Source organism: Salvia hispanica, unplaced genomic scaffold (genome assembly GCF_023119035.1).
Source record: "Salvia hispanica cultivar TCC Black 2014 unplaced genomic scaffold, UniMelb_Shisp_WGS_1.0 HiC_scaffold_750, whole genome shotgun sequence".
Classification (NCBI taxonomy): domain Eukaryota; kingdom Viridiplantae; phylum Streptophyta; class Magnoliopsida; order Lamiales; family Lamiaceae; genus Salvia; species Salvia hispanica.
The window spans coordinates 1,611-17,729 of NW_025952522.1; the positions used below are offsets into that span (position 1 = coordinate 1,611).

At 37.9% G+C, this 16,119-nt stretch overlaps 1 protein-coding gene and 2 pseudogenes across 1 annotated transcript; all 3 read left to right on the plus strand.

Annotated features, from left to right (window-relative positions):
* The first annotated feature begins 740 nt into the window (after positions 1-740).
* On the plus strand, positions 741-4,236 carry LOC125199950 (annotated as a pseudogene).
* Positions 4,237-7,212: 2,976 nt separating this feature from the next.
* On the plus strand, positions 7,213-7,992 carry LOC125199953 (annotated as a pseudogene).
* Positions 7,993-9,788: 1,796 nt separating this feature from the next.
* LOC125199951 (PLASMODESMATA CALLOSE-BINDING PROTEIN 3-like) lies at positions 9,789-12,619 on the plus strand. Its single transcript, XM_048097786.1, has 4 exons — positions 9,789-9,875; positions 10,179-10,418; positions 10,666-10,699; positions 12,463-12,619. The coding sequence occupies exons 1-4, from the start codon at positions 9,824-9,826 to the stop codon at positions 12,602-12,604; spliced, it is 468 nt and encodes a 155-aa protein (XP_047953743.1). The 5' UTR covers positions 9,789-9,823; the 3' UTR covers positions 12,605-12,619.
* The last annotated feature ends 3,500 nt before the right edge of the window (positions 12,620-16,119 follow it).

Genomic DNA, 16,119 nt, shown 5'->3' on the forward strand with positions numbered 1-16,119 from the left:
AGTAGAGGGCAGAAAAAAAATTTCAAGGGAGCTAATAAACTGAAATAAAAAAAAGGGGATATTTTTTTGGCCCGGAAAAATAGTTTTTATTTGTCTATAAAATGTAATTTGAACAGGAAACGATTCAAATTTTGAAAATGGTTTTGGGAAATTTGAAAACTATCCTACTTTATCCGTTTTTTTAAATAAAAAAATGATTTCGCCCCCTTAAAATAGAACTATTATTCTCTTTAATAAGATTTGACTTATTTTGAAAATTAATAATGTTTTAATTTTTTTTTGAATTTGTTTTTACTTATTATGCTTTTGGTTTTTGCTTTTTAAAAAATGGAAAATTTTTTTAAAAAATAAAGTTGTAGATAAGTGGAATAGGGGTAAATAAATTAGTTTTTTTAAATAATATATCATGAAAAAAACATTTATTAATTATAATTCAAAATATTTGCCCTGTCCAAAATTACTATAAGGGTTTTTTTTTTTGACGGTAAAATATCCACTGTACCTTTTCAAAAGAGAGAAAGCGCCACGTAGAAAAGAAAACAAGGAGAATATAAAAAAAAAAAAGTAATATTAAATTCGTAGTTTCTAGGGGGCTTTCGAATTCCAGAAAAAGTTTTTGACCCTCAAAATTTCCGCTTCAGCCACCCCCACTCTTTTACTTCTAACGCAAAGCATCAATCAAATAATCACAATCCACCCCAGAATTCACCAACCCTCGACGCTGATTCATCGAATCCGGGGAACTCGTAATCACGCCTTGCCAGTGTTGTTTATCACAGGTACGATCTGTGTTCCATTGTCCTGCATTTCTGCTTATAAATCTTCTTCGCGCATATCTAATTACGATTCTGTTGGTATATTCCTACATTGTTGAGTATAAATCGTTTTCATGGAGTTTAAAGTTTTAATCGATAGCTTTGGCGTCACTTCGTTTGATGCTCTGTTTTTCACTGTTGAAATTTGTCATGAATTTCATTGAACAAGTTGAACTTCTACCAATTATTGTTGCTTTGTGTGTGTGATTCAGTTTTTTTCCCTGGTGTCTGATGATTGTGTTTTTGAATTCTGTTGCAGTTAATTTCAATTGATCATTCGCAGAAATGAATCCCGAGAAGTTCACACACAAGACTAATGAGACTCTCGCCGCGGCTCACGAGCTCGCAATGAGCTCAGGCCACGCTCAATTCACTCTCTTCACTTCGCCGCAGCGCTGATCGCCGATGCAAACGGTATTTTCAGGCAAGCAGTGGCCGGGGCAGGTTCCGGCGAAGATTCGGTTAACGCGGTGGAGAGGGTTATCAACCAAGCGATGAAGAAGCTGCCGTCACAGACGCCGCCTCCCGACGAGATACCGGCCAGCACGTCTCTGATCAAGGTCATCCGCCGCGCTCAGTCGCTGCAGAAATCGCGTGGCGACACGCACTTAGCAGTCGATCAGCTGATCCTAGGGCTTCTGGAAGATTCCCAAATTCAGGGCCTTTTGAAGGAGGCTGGCGTGACCACCGCTAAGGTGAAATCGGAGGTTGAGAAACTGCGGGTAAGGAGGGAGGAAGGTCGAGAGCGCGTCCGGAGACACCAATTTTCAGGCGCTGAAGACCTACGGCCGTGATCTCGTGGAGCAGGCGTGGAAGCTTGATCCGGTTATTGGAAGAGACGAGGAGATTAGGCGAGTTGTTCGTATCCTCTCGAGGCGGACTAAGAACAATCCGGTTCTAATTGGAGAGCCAGGAGTTGGTAAGACTGCGGTGGTGGAGGGATTGGCTCAGAGGATCGTTGCTGGAGATGTCCTGAGCAATCTTGCCGATGTGAGGCTGATTGCATTGGATATGGGCGCGTTGATAGCCGGAGCTAAGTATGAGGGGAATTTGAGGAGAGACTGAAATCCGTTTTGAAAGAGGTGGAAGAAGCTGAGGGGAAGGTGATACTGTTCATCGATGAAATTCATCTAGTTTTAGGGGCGGGACGGACAGAGGGGTCGTGGACGCTGCGAATCTCTTCGCTCGATGCTCGCAAGGGGCAGTTGAGGTGTATTGGCGCAACGACGCTTGAGGAGTACAGAAAGTATGTCGAGAAGGATGCTGCCTTCGAGAGGCGATTCCAGCAGGTGTATGTGGAGCCCAGCGTTGTTGACACGGTTAGCATCCTGAGGGGTTTGAAGGAGAAGTGACTAAGGGCATCACGGTGTTAAGATACAGGATAGGGCGCTTGTGGTGGCGGCTCAGTTGTCATCGCGTTACATCACTGGTGTGTGTTCAGGCTAGGCTGTGATATTCCGTCGTTGTCTTTATGCTGTTTTCATTGTCTAACGTCTTTGAGTGTGGTGTAGGACGTCATCTACCGGATAAGGCGATTGATCTTGTTGACGAGGCCTGCGCGAATGTGAGAGTCCAGCTCGACAGCCAGCCGGAGGAAATTGACAATGGAGAGGAAGAGGATACAGTTGGAAATCGAGCTCCACGCTCTGGATAAGGAGAAGGATAAAGTTAGCAAGGCTCGACTTGTTGAGGTGAGTGTCCGTTTATGATTGAGAATGTGTTCATGCTAATTATGTGATGCAATGATCTGACATTTTCGGACTATTTTGTAGGTGCGTAAAGAGCTTGATGATCTGAGGGATAAGCTGCAGCCTTTGATGATGAAGTACAAAAAGAGAAGGAGAGAATTGATGAGCTCAGAAGGCTGAAGCAAAAGAGGGATGAGCTAATGTATGCCTTGCAAGAAGCCGAGAGGAGATATGATCTTGCGGGCTGCAGATTTGAGGTATGGAGCCATTCAGGAAGTTGAAGCCGCCATTGTGAACCTTGAAGGTGGTGCTACTGAGAATGGGATGCTTACGGAGACTGTGGGGCCGGATCAGATCGCGGAGGTCGTGAGCCGCTGGACGGGTATACCTGTGACGCGTCTTGGCCAGAATGACAAGGACAGGCTGATCGGTCTTGGTGAGAGGCTGCACCAGCGTGTCGTGGGCAGGATCAGGCGGTCACTGCTGTTGCAGAGGCTGTGTTGAGATCACGGGCTGGTCTTGGAAGGCCTCAGCAGCCGACTGGTTCGTTCCTGTTCCTTGGTCCGACCGGTGTGGGTAAAACGGAGCCAGCCAAGGCGCTGGCTGAGCAGCTCTTTGACGATGACAGCTTAATGGTGAGGATAGATATGTCCAGTACATGGAACAGCACTCTGTTGCTCGACTGATTGGCGCTCCGCCTGGGTACGTTGGGCACGAGGAGGGTGGCCAGTTGACTGAGGCTGTGAGGAGACGGCCTTATTGCGTTATCCTGTTTGATGAAGTGGAGAAAGCCCATCCGACAGTGTTCAATACTTTGCTGCAAGTTTTGGACGATGGCAGGCTGACTGACGGCCAAGGCCGTACCGTAGACTTCACGAACTCGGTGATTATCATGACCTCGAACCTTGGAGCAGAGTATCTTCTGAGAGGATTAAGCGGGAAGTGCACCATGGAAAGCGCTCGTGAGTTGGTGATGCAAGAGGTGAGGAAGCAGTTCAAGCCGGAGCTGCTCAATCGCCTGGACGAGATAGTGGTCTTTGACCCTCTGTCGCACGACCAGCTGAGGAAGGTGTGCCGCCTCCAGCTCAAAGACGTTGCAAAGCGTCTGGCAGAGAGGGGCATCGCCATGGCCGTCACTGAAGCAGCGCTTGATGTCATATTGGCCGAGAGTTATGATCCGGTAAGATCCATTGCTTGGTTTCTGCATATATATATATCGATAATTGATGTGTTGTGTTGCTGACTGTGGTGTTATTCATGCTCTCAGGTATACGGTGCACGGCCTATAAGGAGGTGGCTGGAGAAGAGGGTGGTGACGGAGCTCTCGAAGATGCTGGTGAAGGAGGAGATAGATGAGAACTCCACAGTGTTTGTTGACGCTGCAATAGATGGAACAGCGCTAACGACTCGGGTTGAGAAGAACGGAGGGCTCGCAACGCAGCAACGGGGGAGAAGTCGGATATATTGATCCAGATCCCTAACGGGGTGCGATCAGATGCAGCCCAGGCGGTGAAGAGGATGAAGATTGAAGAGATTGATGATGAGGACATGGATGACTGAAGTTGTTAACTGAGTTTGGGGTTTTTTCTGTTGTTTTGGCTGTGTTTCTTTGTTTGGTTCCTTAAATTTCTGATATATAAGTGTTGGAGTAAGGTAAATAAGTGCTTTCCTAAAACTTCCACGCTTTTTGTTTTGAAAAAATATCATGTAATAATTTATTCTTTTCTAGTCAATATATAAATACTTTTGCAGCAATTTATTTTCAATTTTATCAATTCTTGAAATTTCTCTATGTTTTAATTTCAAATGATTGATATAAGTGAGATGTTTGAATGAGATATTGGAGAGTATAGTCCGATAGTGAATGAAACGCTTGAAAGGAAATATCGGAGAAGAAAGTGAGATATTTCGTATGAGACAGAATATAATGTGAGGCACTTAAAATGAGAAATCGATAAATTTGGACTGAAAATGAAAGTTTGATGCTTCGAATGTAACACCAAAAAAGAAAATTAGATACTACAATTATATTTGAAATGAGACACCGAAAATAAAAAGAAAGTCTAATGTTTTGAAAAGATGAGAAAAGAAAGTCTAATGTTAAGAAAAAATGAGAAAAAAAGAGTCTAATGATAAAAAATAAAATGAGATGCGTCAGACGGTCGAATGGGACATTGAAAAGAAAATGTAATGTCTCAAACATTACACTGAAAAAGAAATTGAGATGAATTCGCTGAGATACGTCGAACGGGCACATCGAAAAAAGTGAGATGCTTCGAACGAGACATCGGTAGTAGATTAGGAGTACTATGTTTTAGGGATTTTCGAGATAAATTGTTAGAGCATCCGTAATATCGCCTAGCCATCAGCGTGCGGTTAGGGTCGGCTAGGACGGTATTGCGACCGCCGAGCCAAGAAGAGAGAGAGTATGCCCCGTCACGGGCATGCCGACCATCGAGCCGTCCGAAAATATTTTTTTTTTTGTAATTTATTATTTCAACTCGTTTTGACGAATAGGCTAATTGAGTAATCGAAATAAACAAAAGAGATTTACGTTGTTTACGGATCTAACGATCGTTTGGCAAGCGCAACAATATAGGATTCAAGATATACTAACAAACTCAATCCATGCCTTGGCTAGCTGGTAAGGGCAAGGATATCCCTCATATCCTAGAGTCACGAGTTCACTCTGAGGCGCAGACTGAGATTGATTTCCATGACGAGTTGACTATTGCAACTATGGTGGTCTAGTAGACTTGTAGGCATGGCATAAAACGGGCCGTACCCATCACGGGGGGGGTAGGGGGAACCATGACGATCCTCTCAAATGGGTGGTCTAGTAGCGAGGCATGACGGTTAACGGGCGACCCATCGGGGGTGGCGTAGATGGGGAACCATTGACGAACTGCTAATTGCATTTCATTTTATTCACATCGTAGAAGTTTTATTTTTATTATTTTATTTTATATGTTGGAACTTTGTCCAATTATTAATCTCTATTTGTATTAATTTGATAAAATGAATGAAATGAGTGGGTTAGGCTGGGCTGTTGCTAGGCTGCGGGAAGGGGCATTGGCTAGGTTATCGGGACTGGGGAGGACATGATGACGTGGCAGAAGGACTTTAGGTTGGAGCAGATGCTTTTAAGGGGCGGAATAGAAATTACCAAATTCAAAAGGGTCATACGTGAAAATATCGAAACGTAAACCCACAGTTCATCATCATCTTCTTCTCACCGTTTTCGCTCTCAAATCATTCATCTCCGATCTCCGATCTCCGCTCACTGCTAATTATCTCAATCGAAAGTTGTTGAAGTATCGCGGTTCTCCTATGATTGATCAGATGATCATCGCTCCTCTAAATTGAATCGAATCCGGCGAATGTCAAACCCTAACATAACCCTCGCGATTGCTTCAGAGCAGAACATTACGGATCCTCCCGCGCGGATTTCCGAATGGTACACCTCACAAAGCGGAGGGTGCAACAGTTTCTGGCGCGAAGCGGCCCTGCTCGTGCCCTCAGTTCTGCTGGTGCTGTACTTAGGGTTCCAGGCGAGGCGCAATGTGAAGAAGCTGCGCCACCGGAAGTCTTACGTCATGATCGCGTACTACGCCCTCCTGTGGCTCTCTGCTCTTCTCAATTTGGCGTGGGCTGCTCTTCAGGTGATGTTTGTTCCTCTGAATTTTGGATTTTTTGGAGTGCGTGTTTGTGAATCCTTAGATTGAGCTGCTTTTCGCTTTGTTGTTGTGTAGATTTAGGCGATTTTAGTGACTTATTGCTGCAATTTTTTGATAATTATGTGTTAAAGTATTGGTTTTGTTTATTGTGCTGCATTTTCGATATCAATATCTGTTTGTAAAGGAGGGATCATAAATATTTATTAATTGGAACTGAAAGGTTGAAGTATGAGTTGCTAGTTGCTTGATTTTCTTAAATAGATCTATTGTAGGCTCTTCAGTAGGGAGTTTTTGATGCATGCCTTGGTACCTTGTTACTATTTGGTTAATTTCAGTGCAGTTAGAGTTGAGTTGACATGGTCATTCTCAAATGTAACGTGAGAATACTGCGCACAGATATGGACGATAGCGCACATGATAAGATTTGATTGGACGATGGAATAAGTTATAATTCGTCAGTAGGGAGAGTGTTTTTTTGGAACAGCTGCTGTGATTTGGTTAATTTCACTGCAGTTTTAGTTGAGTTGATATAATCATTCTTAAAGTAACGTATCTACGCACAGATATGCACGATAGCACATGTGATAAGATTTGTTTGGATGATGGAACAAGTTATAATTTGTCGGTAGGGGAGAGGTTTTCTGGAGCAACTGCTGTAATTTGTTCGGTTTTTGTAATTTTCCATGTTATTACACATTATATGTGTTTCACTGAAGAATCCTTTGTTTGCGTTACTGTGACTGTCCACAATCTGAACTGAATGGTAGTCAAAATCAGTTTTTGCTTTGGTTGTTCAGTGAAAAGCTATAATGGTGCCTGATGTTTTGAAACTACAATTATAGATATGCGTTGTAGCACTTTCTCCACTGATTGTTTTGAAATTTGTTTCCCAGTGATGTTAAAACTTTCACTTCCATAAAATGTTTGTTTGTATATGTTGCATTGTTCAATTATCATTGAAGGTTTGCATCATAAAGCATCCCTCTCTCTCTCTCATTCATTTTTAGTGATTCATTGATGAAAAAATCAGGGATGGAATGTACTCCTGAAAAGGCAACTGCTTGGAACCTGCTGTCATTGCTCACAGAATGTGGGATGCTAACTCTGGAAATTAGCATAGTAGCGTTTCTGCTTCAGGAGAACTATGCTAATGGATTGGAAGCGCTAGCACACACTTTCTTCGTTTCAGGTTCCTCTGTTGTCGTCGATGTGCTTATCCAGGTAATGGATATCTCTCTTTATTAAACTTCTAGGTCAAGTGGGCTTTAAATAAAATCTAGGATACAACTAACAGATTTTATTTATCATCACATGATTCACACCAAGACATAAAACAACAAAAAAATGAAAATTAACTTCTGGGTAGGAACAAGCTTGTGGAAGGATATGATACGTGATATCCCGATAAAAGTCTCATAGAGAATCACTGACAGCAATAATGAAGCCCTCTTTTTTTGATCCCTTCTTAGAGTTCGTGTATTGTTTTAATTTTTCTTCGAATAGAATCCATTTGTGTATGTTGAATTGTTGAGTTCCCTTGCGATCAACTGGTTTATACTAAAAAGTACGTGATCACTCTTCTCTGTAGGCCATCTTCATATTTGGATTTGGGGTGCCCCTCTTCACTACGCTGATACTGCACACTGGGGAAAATGGACTCTACTGTTTGTTCATACTCTGCTCCTGACTGTAGTCTACTGCTACATACTATTCGTTCACTACTCAAAATGGAGGGATAAGTTGCCCGTGAGTTCTAAGTTTCTTTCATATCGAAAACCTTTTGCCTCTGTTTCAATCATGTGCTTGGACTAACGCTCAAAATATGTTTAACAAATGCAGCTAGGCCTTCATTCTACAACTATGTGGTCACTATGTTTGTAGTAAATGTTTTGGGATTGTGTGCTAGCGGAATGGCTGGAATCGGTTTTGGCTTTGGATTTCTGTATGTATCTTAACCAGGTGACCTTCGATCTAGTACAGTGGTCGCTTTTGATTCTGCTAATGACATTGTTCCATCAGGTTGTACAATCTTGTAGTCATCTGCCGTCACGCCCTCTATCTCCCTTCCTTTATGTAACGTTCCTGGCCGACTTTTCCAGGTAAACGTCGCTTAATCTGTAAGCAGTAGAGAATTGCAAGATTAGTTCTTTTGGTTTTTAACATGTGCTAATGTTTGCAGGAGGAAGACTGGCTCTTGGACAACGCGTATTACTCAGAGATGAAAGATGCTGGTTTTTTCGACACTGAGTGGGACTCAGTAGAGGCAGCGACTGGATCCAGGCGGGCGGGAAGAAATGGAGCAAGCATGGAGCGTTCGGGAGTTATAGCCAATCTGGATCGATGGAGAAGAAACACAGAGAATAGATAACTGTTTTAACTAGTGATAATGTATAGTGATGTGTTTTTTCACTTTTTGGATAATTGTGGGAGCAACTTAAAGCTAAATTCATATTAATGCTAGTTCATTAATTTCAGTAAATATATTTTTATATTTTTTCTTTTTGCAGCTTCTTATTTTGTTTATATAGTAGTATTAAATCAGCATATTTACTATGTGCATTACTTCTTCTATTATCATTATTTACTACAATTATTAGAGTCAAGTATTTTACTTCTTCCGTCCCAAGTCCGATTAGGTTGACTCGTATTCTTTTCGAGTCCCAACTAAGTTCAGCTTATTCCATTTTTTGACAAAAATAAAATATTCAATTATTATTATTTTATTCTATCATTTATTTTACTTCATCTTTCCTACTACTTCTTTATTTCTTTCTCTTACTTTTAACACAATTTCTTAATATCCGTCCAAAGCTTATAATTCAACTTAGTTGGATTATGAGAATATTAAATATTGATTTATTATTGATAATTAAATTAGTAAGTATTGATTTATTCAAAGCACCTCTCTAAACTAGGTCATTTGCACTACTTAGAAACAATATCACTAATACTTCCAAACTTATCGATATTTGAGAGAAATAACTTATCTGTGATTAAATTCGTGAAAAAACAATGCAGGTTTTATAGTACATTTTAAACGAGAAAGTTCCATGAGATCTTCCACCCTATCATTCAATTTGGAGTTGAAACAATCTAAAAATGAATTTCTAACAAGAAAATTTCTCTAAACCTTAAACTTGCAATGTGAGACTTCATTTGTGAGATCCAATCAAAATATGGAATCGGGTCATAAACTTTTTCCTAGATGGAGTAAATTTTTCTTCTTTTCTTATTATCTTCCTTCAAAACTGATGAGAGAATCGATCCAATTAATCACTCGTCTAATTTAATCCTCAAAACTGAAATCTCTCACCGTGAGTCGTAACGCAAAATGCAACACACACCGCGCAATTAGCCAAGAAACGGGCGCTACTCGAAAACTCGCACGAGAGAGCGTGCAGCACGCCGGGTGGTGCACAAAAAGACGCACACAGAGCTCAAGACGGTCCCAAAAAGAGAGCGGAAATTAAGTCGGAGAAGGCGACACCACCAGCAGCCTGGCCCCACCTTCTCTCTCTCCCTCTCAAAAACATTCACCAATTAATAATCACTCTCTCACTCCTCCACTCTCACTCTCTCTCACTTCGCTTCCACCATTCTCTTCTTCTCCTCTCGAATCCACCTACACTGCGCTCAATAATCAATGGCTGCTTTCCTGCTCATCACTCTCCTCCTCTCCATCGCCGCCCACTCCAGTAAGCTCCTCATTTCTCCACTTTTCTCTCAAATCAAAACCTCCAAATCTCCGCTACATATTTTCAATTTCAATTTCACCTCTTAACTCCTCATTCCTCAACAAAACTACGCAGTTCTTCCTGATTCCAATTTCACCTTTTTGCTCCTTTTATTTTCTTTCCAATTTTATTTTATAGTTGCATTTTAATTTCTCATTTTAGCCTCACATTTCCTAAATTTGTTAGCTATTTCTCTCAAAAAACATTATAGCTGCATTTTACTAGACTTAATTGAGAAATGGAAGTAATTATGATTTGATTTAGGCGCGTTGTGGTGCGTGTGCAAGGATGGATTAACCGATCCACAGCTGCAGAAGGCGCTAGACTACGCATGCGGAGCCGGCGCGGATTGCAACCCGATCCATCAAAACGGGCCCTGCTTCCAACCCAACACCGTCAAGGCTCACTGCAGCTACGCCGCCAACAGCTATTTCCAGAGAAACCGCCAACAATCCACCGCCTGCGACTTCGCCGGCGCCGCCACCGTCACCTCCTCCGATCCTAGTCAGTTTTTTAATTTTACTTTAAAATTCATAACTCAATTTTTTATAATTTCGACCTATAGAAATTAGAATAGATCGAATGCATTTGATAAATATTCGTACATTAAAAAAATATTTTCAATTTAATCTCTACAAATTACTAACTCCGCATTATATTTTTATATTTTATTTTGTGTTTATCAGATCTGCTTTGTGATTAATAAATTATTGATTCAGAATTTTTGTCTTTTTTCTTGTGGATTTTACAGGCATTTCTGGGTGTTCGTATCCTGCAACTGCAAGGTAATTTTAATTAACTCTTTTTACAATCTTACCAAAAAGATTTAATTTTTGTCACTTTGATAGTACTAATATACCAATTCACTCATATTGTAGGTTAGATACCATGTTTATTAAAACTTGTGTCGAAATAAATTTATCTTTTCTTGGGAAGAAGTATATAATTGTGTAGTACTACAAAATTTGGTTTCATAATCTTGAAATGAAGCACGAATATATAATTGGGAATATGACAGTTCACTCTTCAATGCATTGTCTGAAACCCTGTCGGTTTTATTGGGGTGTGAAATCCCTGATTTGCCCTCCAGTTGTATGGAACTACCCACCCCCATTTCAAAATTTCCAACTTTATGTCATGTCCTTTTTCACTCAAAAGAAGCTATCCTCTTTCTATTCTTGTCATTATGCTGCATTGGAATCCAATTTGAACTGCATAAAAATTTCAACTTTAGGTTGAGAAGATGGTTTAAAATTCCAAAACTTTAAATGGTTTCCCTTTTTCTCCTTACACTTTGCCCTTTCCTTGATCTGTCCGTGCACTTGCATAAAACATGCTAGTTAATTTGGGGTTGGTTGGTGATTGCATTTTTAAGCTGTCTAGTTTCGTGTCGAAACACTTGATCCTCTATCCTGTTTTGGTGTATACACGCTAAGAAACGGTGCAGTGGATCTCGGATTGAGGTGGAGGTTGCTTTATACTCCTCTCGCGCAATTCAAGATTTGCCACATTTCATTTTCGATTTGTCCCAACTAAGATGAATATATAAATTTCTCTCATCTTTCTTTCTATTTTACTACACTCAACAATTCCACCTAAAATACCGGTCATTCAAGAAAGTGGTCATCTTTAATGAGAGGACGGAGGGATTAAGTTTTTGTATTAGATTCTTGTTTATTTAACTAGAATGGCATCTTCCAAAAGGTCAAATATGCTTCATAAAGCATGGCCTTTTTGGACCATTGAAGATTCATTCCTATCAAATGCAGAGATTTAGTTTTTGGAATAAACAAATTCAGTTTGGTATTCGTATTAAATAAAAAAAAATCATCTTTCAACAATCTTTCAAGATGTTCCAAAATAATGATGGGCAAATGGTAGAGCATCTAAAGCTTTAGATATTTCACTTTTTTCATCACTCTTTACTCCTTTAGTCAAAAAGTGGTGGTGGATATTCCAAGATTGCCCAAACTTCTGCACCCATGAGAAAGCCACAGGAGTCTACAGACTGTAGAATTTATGGCAGTAATTGCTTGCACTATTACACAACCAATCACTGTATATTTATTTTTTTCCTGAGATAAATAAAATAAATGTTATGTGTGCTCAACATAGAAAGATCTATGTATCATTATTAGAATTGGATGGAGTTAGGTGTGTCCTTAGTTCCCTAATATTGAGCATTCATTCCTATAGCTAGTTGTCTTCCTTGTGATCACGATTCACGAAATAGACATGGTGTGTTGAATCGACGGGCTCCCCTTTCGTTCTTCAACCGTCCTATGGAATAGATTCATCTGTCAGCGAGTGCAATGCCACTGTATATTTTACACCGTACTATAATTCACTAGCTATCGCATGTGGGCGTGCGTAAATTTGAGGCGAAATGACACTAAGTTTGGATTAAAACTAGTTTTTCTTATACCATTAAATTAATTTGAAGTAGATATTGTCAGAAAATCTTGTCCATTTTTTTTTAACTTGAAATGTTGTCAGAAGATCCTTTTTATAACTCATAAGTAACATGATTTGCTGTTAATTTGTGCAGTGCTTCCACCACCCCCACAACGGGGACTACGACTCCGGTCTCCGGGACGACGGGTAGCACCCCGGGCATGACGAACCCCAACACTGGCGGACTAGGAAACCCCGTTCTAGGCCCGTCAGGGATAAACCCAATACTGACTTGAGTGATGAGGGATCCGGCTCTCAAACGCCGCCTTCCTCTGCTTCTCGGTGTTCCTCGCCTTCTCAGCACTCGCTTTTCTGGTGAGCTTGAACACTGCGGCAATGGTGCTCGGACAAGTTGCTTCAAGATTAATGTCGATGGATGAAGAAATGATGGGTTTTGAGGCAGCTAATGGTTTTTGTTCCTCTCTCTCTGTCTCTACTCCACGGTGTAAAAACATGATGGGATGCTCAATTCTTTTTTTGAGTTTGTAGTTTTTGGTGGTTGCTTGATCTCTCTCTATAAATAGGACAAGTACTATTTGCAGATTGCAACTTGAATATTATTATTATTATTATTATTATTATTATTATTATTATTATTATTATTATAGATTATGTGTTAATCTAAGTAACTTCAATTCAACCCTTCCACTATTCTGAAATGATGATGATGGACAACGTAGATTTTAATTATAAAGGTTAGTGCTATTAAAGTAAAGAGATGAAGAGAAAAAGTGGCTTAAGTAGAAAGAACAATCTACTATAAATAAATACTACTAGTGATTAATTTTGATGCACAGACTAATATATATAAAAAAGACTATTTTTTTTTGGATGGGCGATAGTGATTAATTTTGATGCACCGAATAATAGTTGGTTATGAATCATGGATCAAAATCATGGATCAAAATACCAAAGTTTAGGTCATAAACTACTACCATTACTTATCATTGATGTTGTCGTTCACGTATAATATTTGCTGCCATATAAAGTTACGAGCAAAACTAGAATTTTTAGTAAACTTTATAATTTCCAAGAATATAAAAAAATATAATATTATTAATTGTACAAACTACAAAGTACATTTATATTCTATAGTCAAATTCTATAAATGAATGATAATATGAAGTCTCCAAGTCTCCAACTAACTTTATTTTAGTAATAAATATATCATTTTATTTTGGATTAAAATAATTTATATGTATCTTTAAATACACTTAATATTTTAAAAATAACCAATTTAAAAGATAGTTTAAGCTTTAAACCCATATTAACATTATGAGCCCAAATTCGCAAGTGTTATTTCTTTAAAACATTTTAGCCCAAACCAGTTTGAAAAATGAAATGATTTAAGCCAGCAGACTAAATATATTTTGGTCCAATTCGAAAATATATTTGGGCTCAAATAACCTAATGTTTTAGGTGAATCCCCTATAATGAACTCTTGAAATGAAATACTGCTATAAAACTAAAAATATTAAGTAATTTGGTGAAAGGCAACTTAATTGAGCAGTATTTTTCTTCTTAGTCCATTATAAGATTTTATGAATTAGACAAGTGCAACTTAATGGGTAAGACCCTCAATTTATTATAAGATGCTATGTAAATTAAAATTAGTATATAATCATACTAATCATAACTTAATTTGCAAGATAATCTTAGATATTATGAAAATTTAAAACAGTAGGGTAATCAAACAAATGGAGCTTAATTGGTAAGATATTTAGTTTTCCAATCTATCATAAGATGTTATGAAAGATAAAACAATAGATTATTAAACGAAGATAAGTTTAATTAGTAAAATAACTTTCCTCAATCTATAAGATGTTATGAAACTAATAGTAGGTAATTAGACAAAATACAACTTAATTAGTAAGACAATTCTTTTCAAATTAATGAATCGGAGGTTCGAGTCTTCGAGTGCGTGTGCACGTGAGTTGTATCTCGAAAGTCGAAGACATAAGTTGACTAGGCTCCTAATAATATAGTATTGCGCATGAGGGAAACAGTCTTAATTTTGTATTTATGACCCAATTTCGAAATGTGTATTCTTTAGCTATATTAACTAGCTTCTATAATAGAGCAATTTGTATCATTTTCATTTATAATTTACACTCTGTAAATCAATGGAAAAAAAAGAAAAGGGAAATGCTAGTATTATTTGAGCCTTAGATAGTAATGTCTCATAGAGAAGCATTTATAACCTTTAAAATCTTAAATTGATAAAATGCATCTTTTAATTTATTTTTAAAGTCTTTAAAAATCTCTAAACTCAGAAGGAGAAACACAAACAAATCATGATTGTAAGTCTACAAAATGAGAAACTATTATTTATTATAAAAGTGCTTTAGCTTGGCACTTAATTAGGATTCAAAATGATGCATGTGAGGTCGAGGATCGATTGACTTGTTGTCGAAATGAAGAACGAAAAACTCCATTGAATTTGGTAGCTTGTTTCAACCCTTGTTTTTGTTCTTTGTCGTTGATGTCATTGTTAACACCGGTTGTCATTGTATCGCCTCTATTTTTTTATTGGGATATATGAACTTCTCACTCGTGGAGGCTCTACGGTAATTGCCACAAAACATTAGTAACACCTTTATAAATAGGAAAATAAATATTCTCTTTTTGTAAAATGCGAGGAATAGTAGGAATTTGGCACTATCTGATTTTAAGCAATTGCGAAAGAAATCTAAAAAAATCTCTATTTGTGACTGTAGCGTTAGTGAGACTTGAGAGGCATGGAAGAATTTTGAAAAAAAAATCAGTGGACACAAATATATTCATGAACTATTTTCATTTATAATTATAGGGTTATATTTTATTAATTTTTGTTTATATTTATCAAATTAGAATAGAAATTAACATTAAAATTTAGTTCTTTTTTTGTTACTAACCTTTTTATACCAATATTGGTGGGGCCACGCCACTACACCCACCACATTCACAATATAGGTGTGACATATTATACACTATCTAAGAACAAAATTGTGATATCTCAATTTTGTTACTTCAGATATGTCTCATTGGTAAATATATAAATGTAATTAATTTCGAAGAATAGCTAAATCCTGATTATGCTATTTTTTGAATAATTTTTCGATTAAATTAAACTAAACTAAGACGAGTCAATTTTGCCGTTTGAGATTTGACATATTGGTTGATGGTTGATACTATTTAAACAACCTATAAAATGAGCTATTTGACACTTAATTTGACTCAGGATGTATGTCATGAATTTATGAAATGACAATAATGAAAGAGAAACGAATTTATAATATGGTATGGATAGAATCATAGAATAGAAAATAGTACATGTAATATCAAGAGTTTTAGTAAGTACATTATGTAACTTAGAAATATTACATTATGTAACTTAGAAATATTAAAAGATCATCATAATTAATAATAATAGTACTAGTAAAATAAGACTTAATTTTATACTGCTATTATTAACTAAAATAAGACACTGGTCCTTCAAATAATTATTTTTTGTAAATCCAGATCACGATCGACTTCTATTATTATATGCTAAACTTTATCATTGGTAGTTGGAAGAGTTAATGTATATTAATTGGAATGGGAGTAGTACTGTCGTTAATTAATTATTCAACTATTTAGTAATGAATATTTTAATCATAGGATATACTATAACATCATAGGAATCTGGCCTCAATATGATTTTGTCGAAATTAGAAAATCAATTTATAATTATTCAATGTTGGAATTTTGCAATAATAGCATATGCTTACGA